The 24,244-nt window shown below is 38.6% G+C and overlaps 1 protein-coding gene across 1 annotated transcript; it reads left to right on the plus strand.

Annotated features, from left to right (window-relative positions):
• The first annotated feature begins 1,396 nt into the window (after positions 1-1,396).
• Positions 1,397-17,288, plus strand: LOC114240039 (synaptic vesicle glycoprotein 2C). The gene is made up of 11 exons (XM_089728008.1): positions 1,397-1,572; positions 6,757-6,918; positions 8,068-8,230; positions 10,438-10,559; positions 11,447-11,691; positions 12,491-12,624; positions 13,332-13,458; positions 14,887-14,982; positions 15,775-15,965; positions 16,202-16,329; positions 17,153-17,288. The coding sequence occupies exons 1-11, from the start codon at positions 1,515-1,517 to the stop codon at positions 17,251-17,253; spliced, it is 1,527 nt and encodes a 508-aa protein (XP_089584134.1). The 5' UTR covers positions 1,397-1,514; the 3' UTR covers positions 17,254-17,288.
• The last annotated feature ends 6,956 nt before the right edge of the window (positions 17,289-24,244 follow it).

A 24,244-nucleotide genomic window follows, 5' to 3' on the forward strand; every position in this document is an offset into this window, starting at 1 on the left:
CCGTTAGATTACAAGATATGGCAACACTTGGAGAAAAAGGCGTGCTCAAAGCCTCATCCCAATTTGGAGTCACTCAAGACATCCTTGATTAAGGCAGCCGCCGTTATTGACATGGACCTCGTTCGTGCTGCGATAGACGAGTGGCCGCGCAGATTGAAGGCCTGTATTCAAAATCACGGAGGTCATTTTGAATAAACTTTAGTGTCATAAGAATCTATGTTTTGTTAAGTTCATTTTAGTATATGAATGGTTACATAATGAATAAACTTGTTTCAATTATTTTACATTAAACATGTGACAGAATTTATGACCTGACTAGGTATATAAAAATGAATTGCTGTTCGTTAGTCTCGTTAAAACTCGAAAACGGCTGGACTGATTTGGCTAATTTTGGTCTTGAATTATCGGACGATATCGAACGGATTCCTTTTGTTTGTTTTAAGTTAAGGTCTTTTATTTATCGATTGAGGCACTACGAAGTTTTTTTTTTATTATTGAAAGATTACTGGTGGCCCGGAGGCCTTTCCAGTTTCACCAGGACAGGTGGGCGAGCAAAGGCTCAGCCAGGAGGAGTGGGATTTGCTAACAGCTACCCGAGCGCCTCCGAAGGAGACCTAACAGCTCAAGAGTAGCTGCTTCGCGAATGAATAGCGGATCGGAATCGCGACCCGCTGAGAAGATCCGGCGAGAAACTCAGCGAGCTGATTCATGGGTTAAGTTGCACGGCGAACTCTTTGTTTTCGAGTTCGACGAGTACGGTTACCGAGGTCCCTAAGCCTGCTCCTAGTGTTAGAGCTGAAGGCATCTAATGCAAAGGTTATTGGATCTGATGGATCCGTAAGGACGTGTCTAGGGCGGCGACGGTGACTGGCTCCTGCGTGATCAGGATTCGGGGAGTAGTCAGCAGCGGCAACGATAAGGCGATTATCATGACGCATAGCCTTATCGAAGTACCGTTCCGACGCTGACTTCATGTATTTCTGGATAGATTCGAGGCCCAGGTCGTCGTGTAGGTCAACGTTCCTCACGAACCACGGAGCTCCGACGGCTAACCTGCAAAAGCGGGATTGTAGAGATTGGAGGGTGTCTATGTGTGTGCGGGCCGCGTGAGCGAACACCACACTCGCGTAAGTCATGACGGGCCTTATGCAAGTTTTGTAGTGTCACCTTGTTCCGAAGGGACATTTTACTCCGCTTACAAATCATGGGGTAGAGTCTACCGAAAATAAACGCGGCACGGTCACGGACTGATTTTAAGTACTACGAAGTCTGCCGGGCCAGCTAGTATTAGATACATAAGAAACAGTAGTTGTCTACATGATAAATAGATATTGCCATATATCCTCAGGAAGCCGCGAATAATACAAGGCGTTGCTTAATTTCCTTTATCGTTTATTATCAATAAGCAGTTCACGATTACATACATGTGTTTTTTTTGCACGATTTTCTATCGTATCGTTTGAGCAGACGGCCGTGTGTTTAATAATATGATAATTTTGTGAAAATCTGTGACGATGACCGTTGATAAACATAACGAGGAGGAAACTATCGAAAGTGCCGTCGATAAAGCTGGTTTGTTAATTGATCAATTATATTATAATAATAATAAGCCTTTATTGCTGTTAAAAAATTTACAATGCTTATATCTAAATATTATATATATACTTAGTCTGGCCATAAATACTGTTACAATAAAAAATTAAAAAAAATCTATTGCAAATAATATTTATTACTTTTAACGTGTGTTAGTTTAATACATAAATATAAAACAATTTAAAGTATAAAAAGGTTTTTCGAAGTGGTCTCCATTGGCTGCAATACAGTCCTTTAAACGTTGAGGCCAGTTATCAATGGAAGCACGCACTCTTTCCATAGGAAAAATTTTCGCTGCCAATCGTACGGATGAAGTCCGAAACGTTCGTTTCCAACCAAGACTGCGTAGACCGAGATTTATGACCTGGCGCCGAGTCTTGCTGGAAGGACCATTCTTGATTATTGATCATGGTGTTGTTAAGGGGCTTCACTACCTTCTCAAGAATGGTATCTTGATACACTTGTGCCGATGTTTTGATACCTTTTTCACAAAAGTATGGCTCAGTCACTCCTTCAGAGCTAATACCCCACCAAACCATCACTGAAGCCGGATAGTACCCACATTGCACTCTGTCGACAAATTGGGAAGCTTCCTTAGAGCTTTGAGCAAGAATACGACCATTTTGTTTGTTAAAATGTTACTCAATTGTAAAAAATTTCTCATCCGTAAACAAAAATTTTCTATGACCTCCCTTTGCGTACCGCTTCAATAGTTGTTTCGATTTTACCACCCTATTCTCTTTTAAATTAACAGTTAAGAAACGACCAGTACGTCTCATAGGCTGCAAATTCTAAGTCATCTTTTAAAATACGCGACATGGTTCTAGGTGCTATTTTCATCTCCCGAGATAAAATCTTTTGCTTTCGGACAGGATTTCTTCGAATTCTTTCCCTTACTGCTTTGACCACCTTTTTCGTACGAACACTACGTGGGCGGCCAGATTTTTTTCTGCCACAAACAGAGGAGGTCTCATTGCACCTATTAATAGCCCGGTACACAAACATTTTACGAATACCAAGCGTATGGAGAGTTTTAAAAAAATGCATTTGGCTCCATACCTACTTTGTGTAATGCAATCACAGCGATTCGGTTCTCTTTATCACCCCACCCCATTTTAATATCGTAAAATATTGTACAATGTATTGGCGCTAAAATGATAAAACTCAATGAGCAATCATATAAAAATGACAGATTCCAAATTCAAATGTAATATTTTGTTTATTTTTAATTGTAACAGTATTTATGGCCAGACTAAGTATATTTTAATGCTAGGAAACAGCTTGTCTCTCGACATAGGCCTCCTCTAATGTTTTCCACAAGGTCCTGTCCTTTGACTTTCTCAGCCACTCTCCGCGAGCTATTCTTTTGAAATCATCTTCCCATCTTGGATTTTTTCTGCCTTTACTTCTATGACCATCTCTTGGGTACCATTCTGTTACATTCTTTGTCCACTTTTTTTCGTCAAATACGATCAATTATATTACCATATCTTAAATATTAAGAAGACGATATATGCCCAATTTTATTTGTATTTTATTTATTGGGTACCAAAATGTTATACATCAGCACAAAACATTACAAATTATGAATTAAAAATTAATCTGACACTAAAAGCTAACACCATTACGTGTCCTATGCATGTAGCATTAATGAAACAAGCAGCTAATTACAACAACAGTTTACTGCTGGTAGGACCTCTTGTGAGACCGTATGGGTAAATACCGCCACCCTGCCTATTTCTGCCGTGATACAATGATGCGTTTCGGTTTTAAGGGTGGGGCAGCCGTTGTAACTATACTTGAGACCTTAGAACTTATATCTCAAGGTGGGTGGCGGCATTTACGTTGTAGATGTCTATGGGCTGCGGTAACCACGAGCTCGTTTACCCACCTAAGCAATAAAAAAAAATTATAATAATAATTTATGGTACTGTATGGTACACGGATCGTTTGGAACCTCTGGGTCTGCGGAGGGACTTCGGTTCCCTCTGTATTTTGTACCGTATGTTCCATGGGGAGTGCTCTGAGGAATTGTTCGAGATGATACCGGCATCTCGTTTTTACCATCGCACCTCCCGCCACCGGAGTAGAGTTCATCCATACTACCTGGAGCCACTGCGGTCATCCACAGTGCGTTTCCAGAGGTCTTTTTTGCCACGTACCATCCGGCTATGGAATGAGCTCCCCTCCACGGTGTTTCCCGAGCGCTATGACATGTCCTTCTTCAAACGAGGCTTGTGGAGAGTATTAAGCGGTAGGCAGCGGCTTGGCTCTGCCCCTGGCATTGCTGAAGTCCATGGGCGACGGTAACCACTCACCATCAGGTGGGCCGTATGCTCGTCTGCCTACAAGGACAATAAAAAAAAAAAAAAAAAAAAAAAATACTAAAAAACAAAAAAAAAATACATTTAACATTAGCACCACATTTACTAGTTAAATACATTATTACATATTAAATAAGCTCATTCAGTAAGGTTATGGTCGCAAATGTCTCGTCTGACACAGTCAACAGCGCCAGCAAAAACGTCCAAAGAATATGTGCCGTGGAAAAAATCGCATTCCCCAGTAGTTCGTTGAGAGGTGTATTTTTACCGAGGCTGATGCCTCTATCTAGGACCCCTGAACACCCTCAACCTCGAAGCCCTTGTCGTCGATGGCACGTTAAGGTCAGAAGAGATAAGGGTACGCATCGTATTCTCAATTGATCAGGAACAATAGACCGAGTCTCTGCTCCGAAAGAGAGCTCATGTGAAAATACTTCAACCTTGCCGTAATTCTGAATAGTTCTAGCAGCATTGCAAGAGAAAGCAAGATGCCATAGAAAACGCTTTCCGATCCTTCCCAGTTTCTTTTTGTACACGTCACAAAAAGTATTCTAAGTGACACTGCAGTATTCCAGGCTGCTACGGACGTAAAAGTTGTCAAGTAATATTTTTGCTTCCGGTCTATTAACGTCCCTGCAGTTCCGCAAAACAAAGCCGAGAGACTTGAAAGCCTTCAAGCAGATTTTCTCAATATACCCCTAACACTAATGTTACGTGCTGGGGTTCGAGATAAATAAAACTTCCACCAAAGTACAAACCAAAACTCCGTTTAACACTTAAAACGCTTCTTCGGCTTCGCTTCAAGTGATCCGTTTGCTGTTTCGCTTCGAGTAGTTACGATTACCAACTGCCTTCGTGTCATCTCTGCAACGCTTTTATAATCGATACGGCATCCCTAGAATTATCGAGAACATTCTCAGCAAGATCAGATCAGTCGTTTCGATGTGTGTTTTCGACTTTTGATAATAAATGGCGTTGTACTTCTCGAGCGTTCTCGATTTTACTAGTTATTTTTATGTTCGTTGCTGCTATTTGACGATAGATGGCGTTACTATTACCCAACACTATCAGCTTCTGTTATCTTACTATGATTTATTATGTAGTTGTAGTGAGTTCTAGTTTGTCTTCTGGAAAAATTAATTGATTAACATTTAGCCGAATCGAGGTCCATACTTTTGCGTGAGCACCATGAAACCAGACGGTCAACGTCCTTCTGCAGGAGTATCACATCAGACCGGCTATTTACAACCTCCAGGGATCAGTGGTCATCCGCAAACAAATAATGTCTAAGCAGTGAAAGCCGTCACCAATGTCGTTAATAAATATATTTGAAAAACAGAGGACCGAGATGGGATCCCTAGATCCATTCTAAGTATTTCCTGTTCGGATGTATGCGGATGTAATTTTTGTTATATAGCATTTGTTTTCGGGATAATTAATCTGCTTGAGAAGGATGCATGTGATATTCATACTTATAAATACAGTATCAAATAAAGCAGTTATTTTATTCGAGTGGTACACGAGTTATAATTTAATTTACGAAACTACAGCCAATGATAAATATTGATCGCAAAATATATACATTTTTATCATAAAACTTAATGAAGATATCTTGATCTAATTTAAAATTGTGCTATCTGACATAAAATAACACACTGTTTATCGCCGTGTCACACTAATAAAACGTAGTTTAAAAATACAAGAAGACACCTCGTAAATAGTGTTTGTATGAACTAATTTGTGAGCCCCAAGCCAAGTTGCAAAAGCCCAAGCAAAGTTGCAAAACTCCGATACGTATTATTTTTCTTTGAAAAGAAATAATACATATTTGTCATTATCATGTTACAGCAGTTAGCAATGTAGATCTTTGATTGCATAGATGTCTTAACGAGCTCACGGCCCACCTGATATTAAGTGATTATCGGATCCCATAGACAGCACAAAAAACCTCTACCCATATTGAGATTTGAGTTATAAATTGTTCAATAGCTACACAAATAAAATAAAATATCGGCTCAGAGTTTTATTAAACGATTGTTACCTCTTAACCCTGAAAGTTATTCTTGAACTTAACTATTTCCGGAGGTACCGCGGAATTTGTTCAATAGTCCAGTGCTCGGCCAATTTGCCAACCAAAAGAACCAAATACAGATAACACACAATTGAAATTTATTCAAAGAGCCATTTTTTTAAACATACATTTTTACAGCCTTGTGTTTCAAAAATATTTACTCGTCTCTTACAAGACTAGAAAAAAATCCGCCCCAATACTCAAATTTTACTGAAACTTAAAATTTATATATTTTCTTCTTCAGCTTTACTAGAAACTTTATTATAATATGTGATATATTCCAAAAACATAAATAAATATATGTGTTTTTTTAACAATTATAAATTTGGCACTAAGGCTGACTCATAATTCTACACGAAAGAAAAATTAAATTTCTTTAATTCTGGTAAATAAAAAAACGATTATTATTTTAAATCTCCAAGGAAATAAATTGATTAAATCATTTTGATTTTTAATTTTACCAAAAGTGCCAAAATTATAATTCACAAATAATGGATGAACTGTCTCGTGTAAATTCACCATTGCATATAGACTACGACCCGTCATTCAATTGAGTAATTCTTTAAAGCTCCAGAGAAGATTCCAGTGTGCTCAGTGCGAGTTTTTTAACTTTTCGATCGCGTAAAAGTTAACTCAAATTTGTATGGGGTTAGAACAGCGCCCCTAGCGACAAACGTACACAAACGTTCCACCGAGAAGTCAAAAAAAAAACGACCGAAAAGTCAAAAAAACTCGCACTGAGCACACTGGACGCTACGTTTATTTCAGGTTTCGGTTTATACAGCATACTGTTAGTGATCTTGGTTGGCGTGTCAATTATATCGTTCGTATGCATCGGCTACAGCAGTACTATCCTGGTACCCACCAGCGCCTGCGAACTCCAGACCACCAGTAGCCAGCAAGGGATTCTAGCAGCTGGACCAGTTGTCGGTAAATATCTGAACATATTTTTCGTGTTTAGGAATAAACAATTCCTAAAACTATTAAATGTGGTTAGTCTAAGAATTCTCTGATTGTTTTAAAGTTTCGAACGAACTCGTAAATGTGTATATGATTTTCTTTTAATTCTTAAGTAACTATGTAATTAAATATTAATTAAGTTCAGTGTATCGAATATTGTACGCGTAGTCCTGTTTCATTCACCCAATGACTTTGTCGCGGAGTGTTCTCAGTCGCGATTCCGATCCGGTGGTAGATTCAGCTAAGTGCTGCTCTTGCTAGGGCTAGTGTTAGCAAATTCCTTCAGGCTAAGCCCTGTGAGCTCGACTACCAGTCCAGTGAAACCAGAAAATAAACCCTTGACGCTACTGGTAATTAGATTTAAAAATAATTGGATTTGGACTCCAACTTCATAGACTTCTGTGTGTTGACCGGGAGTTGTCGACATTACGTTTGTTTTTAAATAGAAAAATTGTATTTTTTAATCAATTCGAATCCGGAAAACTACTTAACTTATTTTGACATTTGGGATTGACATTTTTTTTGTACGGGAACACGCAATAGGCTGAAAAGGCTATAAGAAGAATTCTTTTTTATTTCTTTTTTTATGGCCGCAGGCCAAACCTCCTATGAAGTCCCCGCGGCTAGGAGGAACATGGTTTACTTGGGGCTGGACGGTCCGCAGATATTGGGAGCGGATCGCGGGCCCAAGGATGGTATTTAGACCCTACTCACTAAAGGACTCCCCTGCACTCTTGGCCAAGGGTCCGATCGCCCCCGAGCTCAAAACCTAAGAAAAACTCGGTATTCAAATGGACTTTAGTTTTTTATGTCGCATGATTTTTAGGTTTTACATCATCTTATAATACATTTTTTAAATCATTGGGCTAGTGGTAAGCGTTGCTATATAACGTAAATACTAGAGGTATGGTACTCTACTACTATCTGTAAAGTACTCGTTTCTATCCTCAGTTGGCCACGTTAAAGAGGAGGAAAAAAGGGTGTAAAGTACATTCCCATTTTATTTATTTAACTAAATAATACTAAGTGAATCGTGAGCTAAATCTGGGATTTAGGGCCGGCCTATACAATACGAAAGGACCACTTTGTAACTCTTATATATTAAACGCCATTTTGCAGGTACTATAGTTGGCAGTTTAGTATGGGGTTACCTAGCAGATACAAGAGGACGACGACTCATGCTGCTGGTATCATTGATGGGAAGCGCCATCATTAACATTGTGGCCAGCATATCTGTTAACTGGATTATGTTATTGATTTTGCAGTTCATTGCTGCTTTATTGTAAGTGTTGATTTCGTACCATCTATTCTATTTATAAAGTGTATTTTAGAGAATACTTCCTTATTCTGGTATACGAGTATATAGACTTGCTTTTTTGCTTATGTATTATTTAAGACTATGAGTGGCTGTGGTAATCAGCAGAACATAGACTTGACTGAAAGATTCCATTTATACGCAATGATCAGACCAGTCTTTTTTTTTTAAATGTAATCATTTAAAGATTAGTGGCTCACTGGGCAGAGGGGAGGGGGTTTGCCCTGAGGCCGGATCCGCGTTCCCCTATATGGGCGCAAGGACCTCCCCCAGATAGATTAGTCCCTCGAATTCAGACCCAAGCGTGGTAGCTAGGTATTAATTAAGTAGGCAAGTATTAAATTATTATGTATGTATGGATGTGTGTATGTATGTATGTATGTATATACTTTTTTTTTGTGTATGTATTTGTAGCTTAATATAAATTTCATTGCACCTACCACTATTCACTCTGCACTACCTTTGGTTGACTGGTAGAGAATGCCTTAGGCATTAAGTCCGCCAATGTAAATTTTACATGAAGTGTAATAAACAAAATAAATAAATAAAATAAATAAATAATGTAAAAACTGTTAATTACCACTGAACTTGCTACATTTATTTTGGAAAAGACACTATTTGCAGATATATGTAGTGTACGTTATCACGAATGAAAATTACTATTTTTTATATCTGTCTTATTATCTGATAAAGGTATATAAATCGTGTAGTTTTAAAAGTGACGTATAATGAATTACCATAACATGTAAAAATATTACTTCAATAACATTATGAATTCATCACAGAAACATCGAAATGACGTTAATATTAAGGGTTAATAGTAACGTCAGCAAAGTATGAAATTGCCGATTTGTGCTGAAAAATTGAAATTCTTTTTTTTCATTTAACACATTTATTTAATCACTAGCGACCCGCCCTCGTTTCGCTTCGGAAACATTAAAACACACATGAAACCAAAAAAATAAATAAAAAAAAATTAAAAAAAGTAGCCTATGTTCATCAGGGACAATGTCGGCTTCTAATGGAAAAAGAATTTTTCAAATCGGTCCAGTAGTTTCGGAGCCTATTCGAAACAAACAAACAAACAAATCTTTCCTCTTTATAATATTAAGTATAAGTATAGAAAATATCTACCATTATTATCTATACATTGCTGCCATCTAACAGGAAGGTCATTTATGCCTTTGCGATAGATCTCTGGTGGTCTAGCTTCTACAAACTGCGTGAAAGCATTTTGTACTGCCTCCTGGGAAGAAAACTTTTTATCACGTAGAAAATTGTCCAAATCACGAAAAAAATTGTAGTCCGTTGGAGCAGGTTTGGCGAATACCTCGAGCACCCTCCGGTGACGAATGGTTTCTAAATGCGGTTCCTGTAGAGGTAAAACGGTTTCTCGTGCTGTATGAGGTCTCGCGTTATCATGGAGCAATAATGGTGAAGATCGCTTCATGAGTCGGGGCTGTTTCACTGCAAGTTTTGCTATCATTGTTCAGAGTTCAGCACAGAAGACATATGCCGTTATTACTTGACCAGATCGGAGAAAACTATAATGAATAACACCACGCTGATACCATACCTGTTGGTATGGTAACATTAAACCGTGCCGCTAATTCCTGGGCAGTTTGGCTCGGATCGGCTTCCACCATCTCTTTCAATTCACTGTTATTCACATCTGTAGGGGTTTCCACGTTGTTCGTTCTTCAAATCAAAATTTCCATCACGAAAGCGTTTAAACCAAAATCGCACGGTGCGTTCATTAGCAGTCCCCTCTCCAAACGCAACATTGATATTGCGAGCTGTTTCTGCTTCCGAACTGGTATTCAAAAATCACTCGAATTTTCGAAGTATCCATCTTTCTTGTCTAAGCTGAATACAAAAAAATAACGGAAAGTCGATCATAGATTATACACTTAATATAAGTCGATAATCGAATGTTGCACATTTTTTTAAAGAAAACCCTCATAGGTACTATTTGTTACCAAAAGTTTAACTCAAAAATCTCAAACCAGGAAGGTTCTATGCCAATTCGAAGTATGTACCTATTACAATAAAACGACAATTTCATACTTTATATCTCTATTATATCTTAGGTGTTTGGGATTTTTTTGTACGTTTTTTTTTTCAAAACGTTTATGTACATAGATTATGTATATATTTTAAAATGTCGTTTTTAGTGCATCCGGTCTCTATTCGATGTCAATGTCGTTGTTGAGCGAGAGTGTCCCCATGGCGAAACGTAATTTGGTGATATTATTGGTGACCAGCATATTCTTGCTCTCACAAGGATTCATGGCTGGTAATATAACATTAATATAATTTTTGAAAATCAACCACAGTGCCCAAGTAGTATATAATTATTTTTGCTTAGGTTCGAGATACGAGTTCACGGCCCACCTGATGTTCAGTGGTTACTGAAGCCCATAAACATCTACAATGCCGTCACCCACCTTGAAATATGAGTTTTAAAGTCCCAGTTTTTACAATACAACGGTTGCCTCACCCTTGCCGAAACCCAAACGCATTACTGCTTCACGACAGAAATAGGCAGGGTGGTGGTACCTATCCGTGCGGACTCACAGGACATCCTACCACCAGTGATTATTACACAAATTATAATTTGGCGATTTAACGACTTCTACGTTACCACTTGCGATCAGTCGCCAAGACTATAATCAGGTGAGTTGCGAGAAGTCATGGTTTGGAGGGGCAGAGCCAATGATCCTCCTCGCCTTAGTAGGTTAGCACGTCGACTCTCTTGAGTCTTCTAATTGGATTTAGCCGCAATAGCATACCGGACAACGGGTTTGGGGAGCTGTCAAACGGTTCTTATACTTGGAAAACGAAAACAATTGTTTAGTAACTTTAGTAGTTACGTGGTGGTAGTATTAAGTACTTGTGCTTCAAAAGCTCCAGTACAGAAACCAAGATAGACTTATGAGAATGTGCTCGAGAACTTTACCTCACGTCGAACAAGCATAATATTTGTGCTCAGTTACATTCTCCTAGTACACTCCTCAAAAAAAGAATTATCGTTACCTATTTATTAATTTTATAATATCGATTTATTTTCAGAATATTGCTCATCTTTTCCACTTATTGCTCGACTAATTTAAAGCGAAATATCAGGTCGAAATATAACCTACTTCCTTAGTTTTAATTAATCGATAACCCGTTTTTTTTCAGCACTGGCCCTGCCAATAATTCCGTTGACTTTTTCATACTACATCTCTAGCTTGGACATCTATTGGAACTCTTGGAGGACCCTCGTGGTGATCTACTCCATACCATGTATTTGTTCATTTATCTGCTTTTTATTCATGCAAGAGAGTCCTAAATTTGTCCACGCCATGGGAGATGAACAGAAGAGCTTAGAAATATTGAGGATAATTCATAAATATAATCATTTAGGTTCAAAAAAAGAGTTTCAGGTAAGGTACTGTGTGTGTACATCGTCTTTTTTAGTTTTTATTTTTTGGGACAGTTTGTTTGAAGAAAAGCATCGAATTTCATTACATCTCTTTTATGGAGTGTGATGATATTTCTTGACATTTGTTTAAGTATTCTAACAATAGTAAAGCGGCCTTGCCGCGTTAATACGGTCTAAATTGTAGGCATTAATTTTATTCACTAATAATTATTAGAAAGAAAAAAAAACGCCTTGTCATAGAAAAAAGTTTTTTCATAATATGATCTCTGCCACTCCTCTGTTACGTCTTGGGTACACGAGCAATATTTCGGTACGCCGGCTTTAACTATTCGCCGGTTAACCTTAGGATAAACTCGATAAACATAATATGTGGCGATATCTATATGTGAAATACATAATTTCTTCGGATTCTGAGGCATCTCAGATATGAAGCAATAGGAATATTGAAAAAGTGGATAAGATCGACGGAAAAGGCCACACGGTCAACGGCCCGCTCATTGGAAGCTCCACGGCAGTCTGCGTAAGCCTGAGTCCTTAAAGGTTCAAAATAATAATAAAATATGGAGAATTGATTAATAATAGATGCAGGAATTTATCTAGAAAAATTTAGAATAGATTCCTCATCTTCAACACAAAGAACAATAAGAAAGAAGGAGATTATCTGAACGTCGCCTTCGGTAACTCTTGACAATGATAATTTTAAGAAATCTCGTAAAACCGCATCGATATTTCAGTCGAGGTTTTGATAGCCATTCAACATGAACAACAAAGTTTTGTAAACATTTTTAAATTTGTCTCAGGTTTACCGAATAAAAAAGGCAGAGATGAACAAAAATGATACGCCGTCATCGTCAAAGGATCAAATAGTGCCGCTTTTTAGAGCGCCATTACTAAAGCCAACCATCATAATGACGTTATTGTACTTCTTTCAACAGTTGAGTTAAATTTCACCTTATAATTACTACCAATCTAACACCATACTAATAAAAATGCAATTGAATATTATTCGAAATGTAATCATTATTCAGGGACGCCCTAAGATTTAGTTATTCAGCGGCTTTAAGTACCCAAAGATAGCATAACTTTTTTGTTATTGCTTGGACACCCTGTGCTAAGTGGATATTGAAGCCCCTAAGCATCACAGCGCTAAGGTACCATCCGTCTTGGAAAAAAGAGTACGAAGTCTCAAATGTACTGCTTAACGGCTGTATACAAGCCGGAACGCATTACTGGTTCGCCTTATTGGCCCCATTAGTGCTCTTCGGGTAACTTTTGAGCCTATTGATAAAGTATAATCACTGGCAACACACACTGATCAAAATTTGATATCTTGAGACACGAAGAGGGAGAGGATTCGAGAAGGTTCTTCTTTCACCCATCTAAACAATAAAAAAAACACATTAAACAAACCTGTTAGTTACACAAATTTTTGCCAAGACCCTCGGCCGAGTAGTAAGGAACGGCAACTCTTAGGCCACCGTGTCATAAAAAATATGAGTCGTGCTAAATCATCATCATCATCATCATTTCAGCCTATCGCCGTCCACTGCTGAACATAGGCCTCTCCAATAGATTTCCAGTGCGACCGGTCCATTGCCACCTGCATCCAACGAGACTAAATAATTTATCATAATTTCACAGAGTTGGAGCGTTCATGGTGTGGCTTCCAACTATAGCCAACCAGTTCGTTCAAGTAACAGAAACAGGAGGGAACACAGATCTCACTCTTTGCGAAATACTCAATAGTGAATTCGAAGTTTCAGTCAACGTAAGCTATTATAGATGTGTTAACCTTTTATCGTGAAAGAAAAATGCAAATCGATTCATTGTTTATGGCCATCATTTATTAAGTGCTGACGATTCGTGGTCCAGAGAGACACATATCTGTCTCTCACTATGAATATGCAGGTTCGACAGATTCTGAGACTTAGGAGGCTGGACTCCCACAAACTACACGACTTAATTATATTTATGAAATAAGCCGTGCAGGCGCACAATATGATATTTATCATCAGCTGGCAGATCTCCTCAACTGAACCTAGATCTGGCCACTCACTGGTATTCACTGGTATTCGCGGAAGTCAACGGGAACTTTTTTTTTATTGCTTAGATGGGTGAAGGAGCTCACGGCCCACCTGGTGTCAAATGGTAACCGGAGCCCGTAGATATCTACAACGTAAATGCCTCCACCCAACTCGAGACATGAGTTGTAAGGTCTCAGTTTGTAACAGTACCTACAACGGCTGCCCCGCTCTTCAAATCAAAACGCGTTATTTTTTCACAGCAGAAATAGGCAGGGTGGTGGTACCTACCTACGTAACCTACCTACGTAAGTACCTACGGACTTATAATACGTTCTACCACTCAATATGTACTTCATTAGAAAAAAAAAAACACGTGTGGCACTCGGAAACTGCCGCGGTAAAGCTATTGCATAGCATTTTTTATCAACTTATGCAATTATAAATCGACAATAATAATTTAATATTAAAACAACAATAAAATAAGATCTGGCGAAAAACTCAGTGGGCTAACTTTCAATGAATCTTCTACATTGCGAGTATTCCATTTTGACCGCGCACTCACTAGAGGGCGCTACATGGGATAGAGACACGCCTTTGGATGCTAGTTCTAACTTTCATTCGCCCAGAATCAACGGTTTAGCTACTTTATTTTTAATGCAACTCCAATCACTGAATGAGTAGTAGGAGTAGTAATAAAATTCTTCGACTAAACGATAGAAAATGGCACGCCAAACGCATTGTAATGTGATATAATTTTCTATTTTACAATTCCGTTTGTCGCTGATAGATGGCGCTTGACGAAAAGTCGAATCACGCTATCGTTGTGTTACCCACGAAATTATATCACATATTTTGATAGTACATAAATCGGTGTTTAGATTTCTTACTTTAAACACTACACAAGCGCAACGTGTGAATGTGTTGAGCGCGAGCTACGTAGTGGGGGGTCAGGTAATTTTCGTTACGGAATTTCTTGATTCAGTCGCCGCGCTCCAGGTCCGCGATAGAAGCTATGCAATAGCTTAAAAATCTACCTGGCTGCGTAATTCGAACACCGACACATCCATATCGCTCGAAACGAATATACAAGTCTTATCCTTTAAGCCAAGATACATTTAGAACATAAACACATTAAAACAATCAAATCAAAAAAAAATCGTTAACAATTTCAGCCTGACGTTGCCCCGTGCGCTCTCAACGAGACAGCACTGCTCATGGTTTTAGCCGTGGGCGCTTTACAGTGTGCATGTAATACAATTTTGAGTTTGGTAAGTATAATATTGTTACGCGCTGGGGTTCGGAATAAATAAAAAATCTACAAATTAAAATTGTACTAACACTTAGAACGCTTAAAACACTTTACAAACCCTTTAAAATTCTTAATTCACTTCTTCCGCTTCGCTTCTGGTGATCCGTTAGATGTTTCGCTTCGAGTAGTTTCGATTACTAACTGACAACGTGTCATTTCTGCAACGGTTTTACAGTCGATATCACAACTCTACAATTATCGTAATTTCGATGTGTGTTTTCGCTATATGATATATATGGCGTTGCGTCTTTTGATATTCGTTTCTGCTATTCGACTACAGATGGCATTGCTCTTACAGGCGTAACAGTATTTCTAGATTTACACTAATAAATACGTTGTTTTTTGTTCTGTAAAATTGCAACTGTTGGTGCAAAGCTTACATTTGATCGAACACAGCTCTCTCTGTCTCTCTTCCCAGCTATTTATCCCACATGGTGGTGGGGTCAGCTTTCCTGACTTTACTCCTCCACTTCGCTCTGTCTTCGACATCCTCGTCAGCAACATTGCATTCTCTCTTGTCCTTCAGCACTACGTCCTTCCACCTTGTCTTGGGTCTACCTCTAGGTCTCCGACCGGGGTAACATTTTCGCTTTTCTGCATCAATATGTATCACATTAACCATAATTCAACAATCGTATACAATTTTAAGCCAATAAAACCTACTAATAATAATACCTACTATTTGTTTAGTTTTGTGCTATACCATTCAATTAGGAAATTATTATATGAAAATAACGTTATTTGATTCTAGATGATAACTAAAATCGGAAGGCGCAATATTGTGATAGCCTTGGTGGGAATTTGTGGGCTGGCGGGGATTTTAGTGAACGTTGTACCCAATACCACGGGCAGCATTGTACTCTTCGGAATTTTCCTGATGGGGATAATCGTGATGGGTCTTTACACAGCTATCATCGTTGCGATTTTCCCTACACATTTACGGTATGTACTTTGTTACGACTCTAATGTATTTCAGTCGCTATTTCGGACGCTTTTTTCTTTCTGTACAGTAATAAATGCAGTATAAGCAAAGGCCAGTTAATTTTAAAGTTGACCTTGATAATTTTCGAAGAAGTAATGCGTGCTTGGGGTCAACAAAGGTCGTAGTGTTTATCATAACGAGTGTGGGCCTTCAAGTTATTACTTCTAAGGTAATGACGATTGCGTATGCTTAACAGGGCTATGGCCATCGCCTTACCACTGACTGCAAGCAGGATCACCACCTTCATCTCCATCCAGATCCTGAACTTGATGTTGGTGAACAACTGCGACGCTGGCTTCTATTTGTTTACATCAATATTTACATGTAAGTTTTTTTTTAATTAAGATTTCAGCAAGGAGGCGGCATAAGACACTCAACTAGTGGGAAGAACCCTTTGAAGTGGAACATCTTAACTCGCGACAGATTCGTTACGGCTAGAGAGAAAATATACTATTTCGGAAGAGCGAGAGTGAGACAATAGACAGAGCGTCTCGCGAACCACTCGGTCGAGGTGAAGAGAGGGAAAGGACAAAGCGAGCTAGGTCGTTTATCTTATACACAACATTCGCTATTACAAGAAAAATTTGATTTAACGATGACAAATGAAGAAAATCACAATACTAAACACCGCAAAAGAAGTTTCACTTCTTTCACGTGCACCAAGTTGCACGCGAAGTTTTTTTTTTAAAGAACCCCTGCATTGAAAGTGGGTCCCGATAGAGCAGTAACCTCTCCAGGCAACATATGGCCATCTCGCTCTCTGTGGCGCTAGATTACTCATCAGCATTCCAATTGCTTACCGTAACTCGCAAAATAACATAGATGTACTTCTACTTCTTACTTCTTACATTCACTAAGTTTATGCGCTTTTTTTTACCAACCGTAGCACTCTTAATATTTATTACCCTTGGTTGATCTTTAGAGAATGCCATAGTACGCCACTGTGCATAAAATTTATAATAAATCCATAAAAAAATAACAGTACTAAGTAATATTTGATAATAGATTTTTATTCCTAGTGAAATTGTGCTGTACAAATAGGGAGATGCGGGGGGAGCATGCCCATTCAATGTTACTCTCACCAAATAAATATATTTACTGAGGAGTATATTTACTAAAAGTCTTAAAATCAATTTCACCTTTCCAGTATCGGCCGTTATAGCCGCCTTCCTACCAGACGATAGACGACTGCAGAAAGAAGTCAATAATAAAACAGAAGCTAACGCAGAAAATATAACTAAGTTGTAATAAAATTTAATTAAATAATTATTATATAATATTACTAAAGAAGTTTTATTTTTTTTATTTATTATTTTTAAAGTAAGAAGCCACTTACTCTTTTTTTTTAGTACGGCAATCGAATTCTGGCCTTGCATTTGTTGCTTATTAATAATAAATTTAAGTTTATACAATATTATGTTTTGAAAACTGATATAAATTATTGGTGGTAGGACCTATTGTGAGTACGCGCGGGTAGGTACCACCCTGCCTATTTCTGGCGTGAAGTAGTAATGCGTTTCAGTTTGAAGCGGCCTATTGTAATATTGTATAGTATTGTATAGTATCTTATACCTTTAAACGAGCAATTATTGAGAATTATTATTATATTTAAATCGATGAAGACTTCTTGCGTCTTTTCATAGTCGAACCCTGTTGCATCCACCTTTTCCAATGGGTTTTAAACTATTATTCGTGCGAATATAGTTACATTGGTGTCGTGTGAATTCTATTACCGACAAGAAATTTTATTTAAATTCGAAAATAAGATATTCAATTTGAAATAATTTTCGCTGGTTCCTTGCATCCGTTCATGATGGAAATAATGTGTCACATTGTATATTTCTGTATTTGTTCCATACATTTAATCAGTTTTTCGACATCCATCTAAATGTATGGATATATCGGTTCCGTATAGTGCCCTGTATTTATTCTATGCATTCCACTAATTACATGACTACTTTCTATATTTAAGATTATATTGGTACCGAATATTTTTTCTGTATGTACTCCATAAATTGTTTTGAGGTTGCTGCTTCCTCCTAAACTTATAGTAATATCGATACCGTATACTTTTTGGAGTGCTGCCGTCTTCGATTAATGTAATAAATAATAGATCCCAATGAACCAATCCCAAGAACCATCTCCTTTTATGAAGTCAATTAAAATAAAATTTATGTAGCTTTGGGTTTGGATGCCGGCTTTTTTTCCTATTCGCCGGTAGCCTAGGAGACTATTTCAGTTACGACCTTACGGGTAGGTGAGCTCATGGCTTCAACCTGAGAGAATTTGCTAACACCAGCCCTAACAAGAGCTGTGCTTCGCTGAATCTATCACCGAAACGGAATTGCGACCCACTGAGAGGGCAATGGTTTATTGATAGCGAACACACTCTTCAAACAACATCCACGCAGGCTTTACACTTGAACTTCACCTCAATACCGAAATCAAATTGACTATATACTTATAAAATCAAGGTGGAGTGGTGGAGCCGACTACGGATCCGATCCTCGTCTCTAAATTCCAACTTAAACTTCAGGTTGCAAGGAAAATTAATGAATGCGAAACAATTGCTCCTCATGACACCCAAAATTTTTTTGTATCTTTCGAAAAGTTGAAAAGAAATGCAAATTGAACGGCATGATCAACTGACGGCTGAAGAATTTTGGAATAGAACAAAAGCAATGATTTGAGAAGCAGTGAAAATATCTAAACCTGCCAAATCTGAAACCAAAAAACATCAGCACTGGATGAGTACTGAAGCTTTACCGTTGGTGGAAGAGAGACGACACAAAAAAGCACAGGGAGTTGAAGTGCAAATACTGAACAAACTGGTGCTAACATTCAAAGAGCCTGTAGGAGGGATAAAAATAACTTTCTGAGAGAGATCTGCTCGAAAGTTGAAGCGCATGTTGAAAAACACGAAGCAAGAGATTTGTACCGGAAAATTAGTGTAATCACCAAGACTTTAAGTGTTAGACCTGGGCTGTTGAGAAATCGGATGGATGTGTAGTAGTAACAGAGTTAGAAGACTTTCAGACCGATGAAAAGAATATTGCCAAGCTCTCTTCTTTGACCCCGACTGCAAAATTTCCTCCCAACGACATCAGATATCCAAGAACGCGAACCAGAAATACTGAAAGAAGAAGTTCGTCATGCCATCAAACACCTTAAAACTGGAAAAGCAGTAGGAAGTGATAACATCCCAATCTAGACAGTTAAAGATTTTGGCCAGAGTGGTGTCGAAATCTTCCATGCAATTTGTAACAAGATATGGAAATCTGGCACCTGGCTTACAGAATGGACGCACTCCCTTTTTATTTCTTTGCATAAGAAAGGTTCGACAAGGAAGTGTAGCAATTATCGTCTTATTGCCCTGATATCAATCACACTGTAGCAAAATTCTACATATTCTTAATGAACGTTTAAAAAGCTGTTTAGCAACACAAATAGCCCCAGAGCGAGCTGGCTTTGTAAAGGGGAAGGGAACAAGAGAACCGATCTTGATTGTGCGACAAATAATAGAGAAGCCGAGAGAGTTCAACATGCAAACGTTCATTTGCTTTGTTGACTTTCAAACAGCATTTGACTCTTAAATGGCCACATTTATGGAAAACCCTCGAAAATATGGGAGTGCCAAAACATCATACATTCAGTAAAGCTGGACAACGTTGCCTCATAACCTCTGCGTCCTAGCGCTGGAGTCCAGCAAGGGTGTATCTTGTCACCTCTCTTGTTTAACATTTACACTGAGGCAATTATGAGAATCGCTCTAGATGACTGGACTGATGGTGTGCCCATTGGTGGCAAAAACATATGCAGTTTTCGTGATGCTGACGATACTAATCTGCTGGCTTGTAACCAATTGGCAATCAGATCTTTGCTACAAGCAAAAGAATTGCTAAATCGCGTCGAAACAGTTGCCTTGGTCTCCGAATCAACAGGCACAAAACCAAAATTATTATAGTGGACAAGCAATAACAATACCCCGGAGATTACCGAGATTGCAAGCTGTGAGGTCGTTTCATCTTATACCTACCTAGGTTCACTAGTGACTAACAGTGGTGGTTCGGAGGAAGAAATTAATTTCTTCCTCCGAACGGCTTAAGCGGCGCATAATCATAACGCGATCGGCCTTATATAAACTCGGCTTGTAAGGACCGGAATATCACCAAGACCATCAATTTCCGATTGGTAAGGGCACTGGTGTTCCCCATCTTTTTATATGAGGTTGAGACCTGGACTGTGAAAGAAAGAAAAAGGATCGATGCATTCGCTAGCGACCGGGTTTTATCGTTAATTGACACGCTAAAAAGTAGCGGGGAGAGAGCGGAGCCTTGCGGAACTCCGGCCGAGATATCGAGTTCCCTCGACCCGATACGGAAACGAATGGCTCCACAAGAAGTCTCGTATGATGAGCACGAGACTGTCTGGCACGCCTATTTTATACAGTCTGTAAATTAAACCGTTGCGCCAGACTTTGTCGAATGCCTTCGCGATTTCGAAGAAGAGGGCCTTCGTGGAGAGGGGTCTACGCTATTTATCCCTACTAAGATGTGGTCTGTGAGGCAGTACGTTTGCTGAATACTAGGCTGCACTAAAAGTATCGGGAATGGAATATTTCCACTGTTCCTGTCATATTAAAATCTTTTTAATTGAAAACTCCTTGGTTTTAAAAATCGAATACCATTTATTTATTTAAAAAAAGATTCTCGGTCTTGTCACGAGGTTTTGTCAAACTTGTTTAGTCGTTGAGAAAATCGAATTGACTCGAGAAAATTCAAGAGCGATGATTTATTATGACTTTCGAAGTGGTTTAACACAAAAACAGTGTGTTGACCAGATGATTTCTGCATTTGGTGATGAAGCCCCATCCAAAACCACAATTTATCGCTGGTTTGCTGAGTTTCAACGTGAACGTGTCAAGCTCAGTGATGATCCCCGTCAAAGTCGTCCAAAAACTGCAGTCACCCAAGAAAACGTTGATGCTGTGCGTAAGCTGATTGAGGAAGATCGACATGTGACATACCGCGAAATTCAGGCAACTTTAGACATTGGCATAAGTCAAATACAAATAATCTTGCATGAACAATTAGGTGTAAAAAAGTTGTTTTCCCGATGGATACCGCATTCGCTCTGTGAAGAGCAAAAAGCGACTCGCGTTACTTGGTGCGTCAGAACTCTCGAAAGATTCCACGCAGGATCCTCAAATGCTGTATACAACATTATATTAGGTGACGAATCCTGGATATACGCTTACGAACCCGAAACAAAAAACCAGTCACGAGTTTGGGTGTTCGAAAATGAGTTAAAGCCAACAAAAATTGTTCGTTCACGGAGTGTTTCAAAAAAAAATGGTGGCCACGTTTGTCTCCAAAACCGGCCATGTTACGACTATTCCTCTTGAGGGACAAAGAACGGTTAATGCAGAATGGTATGCTAGCATTTGTTTGCCACAGGTCGTTTCTGAACTCCGTAAAGAGAACTGCAACCGCCGCATCATCCTCCATCACGACAATGCGAGTTCTCACACCGCGCACAGAACAAAAGACTTTTTAGAGCAAGAAAACATAGAATTATTAGACCATCCGCCGTACAGCCCCGACCTAAGCCCTAATGATTTCTATACTTTCCCTAAAATAAAGAATAAATTGCGTGGACAGAGATTTTCATCACCTGAAGAAGCTGTAGACGCCTACAAAACGGCCAGACCCCAACTTCCGAATGGAATGGTTGCTTCAATGATTGGTTCCATCGTATGGAAAAATGTGTCAAATTTCGCGGAGAATACTTCGAAAAGCAATAAATATATTTTCAAATAATAATGTTGTGTCACTTCGTTAATTCCTGAAATTTTCAGTGCCGCCCTCGTACACGAGCGCTTTGCGTGGAATCCGAACTTTTCGTCGATCAGGATGCCTTTCTAGGAGATGAAGTCCCAGAGGCGTTTGCGTAATAGTCGCTCGTATAATTTGCCTAACACTGGGAGGATGCTGATCGGGTTGTACCTCGCGGATTCGTTTTTAGGTTTTCCAGGTTTGTGTATGCCGATAACGTTCTTTCTACACCCCGGGAAAGATGCAGTTCATTATAGCGGCATTTAAAATAGAAACTAACATGATTATTAGTTGGGGGGGGGGGATAAATTTTTTAAAACGCGGCATTTGTTTCTGGTGGAGCCGGGGGCTTTCCTTTGTTGGAAGTTCGCGATTTTTTCTTTTACTCCGTTAATGGTAATGTGGGGTAACGCGTCTGAGGGTTTTTGGGAAGCTCTGGGTTCGACCTCCCTAGCAATTAACTCGGTTTGTTCGGGGTCCACGGCTTGAGCACTGACGGTGCACTGCTCCTGCAGAGCGTCGGCTAATAACACTACCTTTTCATCGTTATCGAAAGCCGAGGGTTGGCCTGAGAGGCTTACGAAGGAATGTATATTGGCGATAGTTTCCGGTTTGAGGGTCCTAGCTAGTTGCCAGTACACTTGGTGAGAGGGCGCGAATCCTTCTAAATAACTTATCCACCTTCGGGTTTTCTCTAGGCGAGATTAGACATCTTTCTCTCATCTTTCTCAGCTTTCTTCCAATTAGGTTTATGTGTTAGTACATTATTTATATGAGTGTCATTATCTCGACAGTACTATCAAGTTTTATTACACGCTTTCTATTAGCTTCACTTGTATGTATGTTTGTAACTGACTCCTTGAGACGCGATTTTGATCCACTTTAAACGGCCAGATTTCATTCAAAGTTTGTAGATTTATCGAGGACCGATGACAATTCAATATTGGAAAAAAATATGAAAAAATTGAAATTCAACTAAAAAATGAATGAATGAATGAAAAAAATATTTTTTTTTTAAAAATGCGTGGTGTGCTTTTTAACATATTATTCAAATAACAATTCTTCATATCTGTCAGAAAAATATTTATAACTAATAACACCATGCACCCCACGCTTTTTTTACAATAAAATATATATTTACACTATTTTCAATTAAAATTTATTTAAATTGATTTTATATTTTTTAGTTGAATTTTATATAAAGCGAGTTTTTTAGTTTTTTTAAACTATTATTTATTTTTACAAATTAAGTGCATTTAAAACCATAATTATATAATTCAAAAAACAATACTCATATAATTAAATAACAAGTGTCGACAAAAAAGAACAAAAAACATTGCGAAAATTGAACATGAAAGGAGATTGCCATAGCAATTAAGATTAAGAATAAGAATTATTTAAAAACGACTAATTAGAGTAGTTTATTTTATCATTGGCTATAACTGAATAAACTTATGTAATGCGTATGTAAGCAACACTAGTTTGCATCCGCGGCTCCGCTCACGTGATTCGTTGATAAAAAGTATTATTATACATTCTCTAAAATACTGATATTCACACTATAGGCGTCGTTGCGTCCGCGCCGGCCGGAAAAGAATTGCAAACAAAATCACGGCGCTTGCATGGCGCATGCTAACTCCGCCCCCTCACCCCTGTTGTTCCCGCGTTTCTCTTGGAACGGTGTCATTTTGTGTGACGTAATTAAATCACAAATTGGAATTGATAAAAACTTTTTTTATATACAGAAGCCAAATTATCGGTGCAATATACGTAAACAAAATATCCAATATACGCTACCGATATACGTCGCGGAGAAGCGACCTCCAAAATTCGCGTGCCAAACAGCGGAACTAAGAAATACGCTGAGAATCAATCCGGTGACAAAATAACGTCCATGCCAATATTTTACCCACGCATTGTACGGATCTTTCGGCTACCTCTGGCTGAATTTGAGAAATGGACAATCTTGCGTCCATATACACAATAAGTCGGTCGGATGCAATATCATCGGTAAAAACCGCCATATAGGACGTAACATGAACTCCCGGATGGAAATATATATATATATATGTGGGAATATTTAGGTGTAACCATTGGCCACACCGACCTGACAGATGACAGATGGTGCATGAAGTATAAGTGACAGATTGATTAAGGCGAAATAAGAAAAGACGTATATTTTTGTGAACTGATGATTAAATAAAATTTAACAAATTCGCTAATTTCATTGTGCACCGCGATCTCACAAAACTTTGGGGGCTCGTCCGGGATCGAAATTGACATCAAGATCTGTGATCAGTGTACAAAAGTTGCGAACAAAGACTACGCACACGGGAAAAGTGAGGGTATTTTCACATTTCAAATTTCACGCAAAGACGTTTACAAAGAATTCTATTGATAGTAAA

Source organism: Bombyx mandarina, chromosome 06 (assembly GCF_030267445.1).
Source record: "Bombyx mandarina strain Sakado chromosome 06, ASM3026744v2".
Lineage (NCBI taxonomy): Eukaryota > Metazoa > Arthropoda > Insecta > Lepidoptera > Bombycidae > Bombyx > Bombyx mandarina.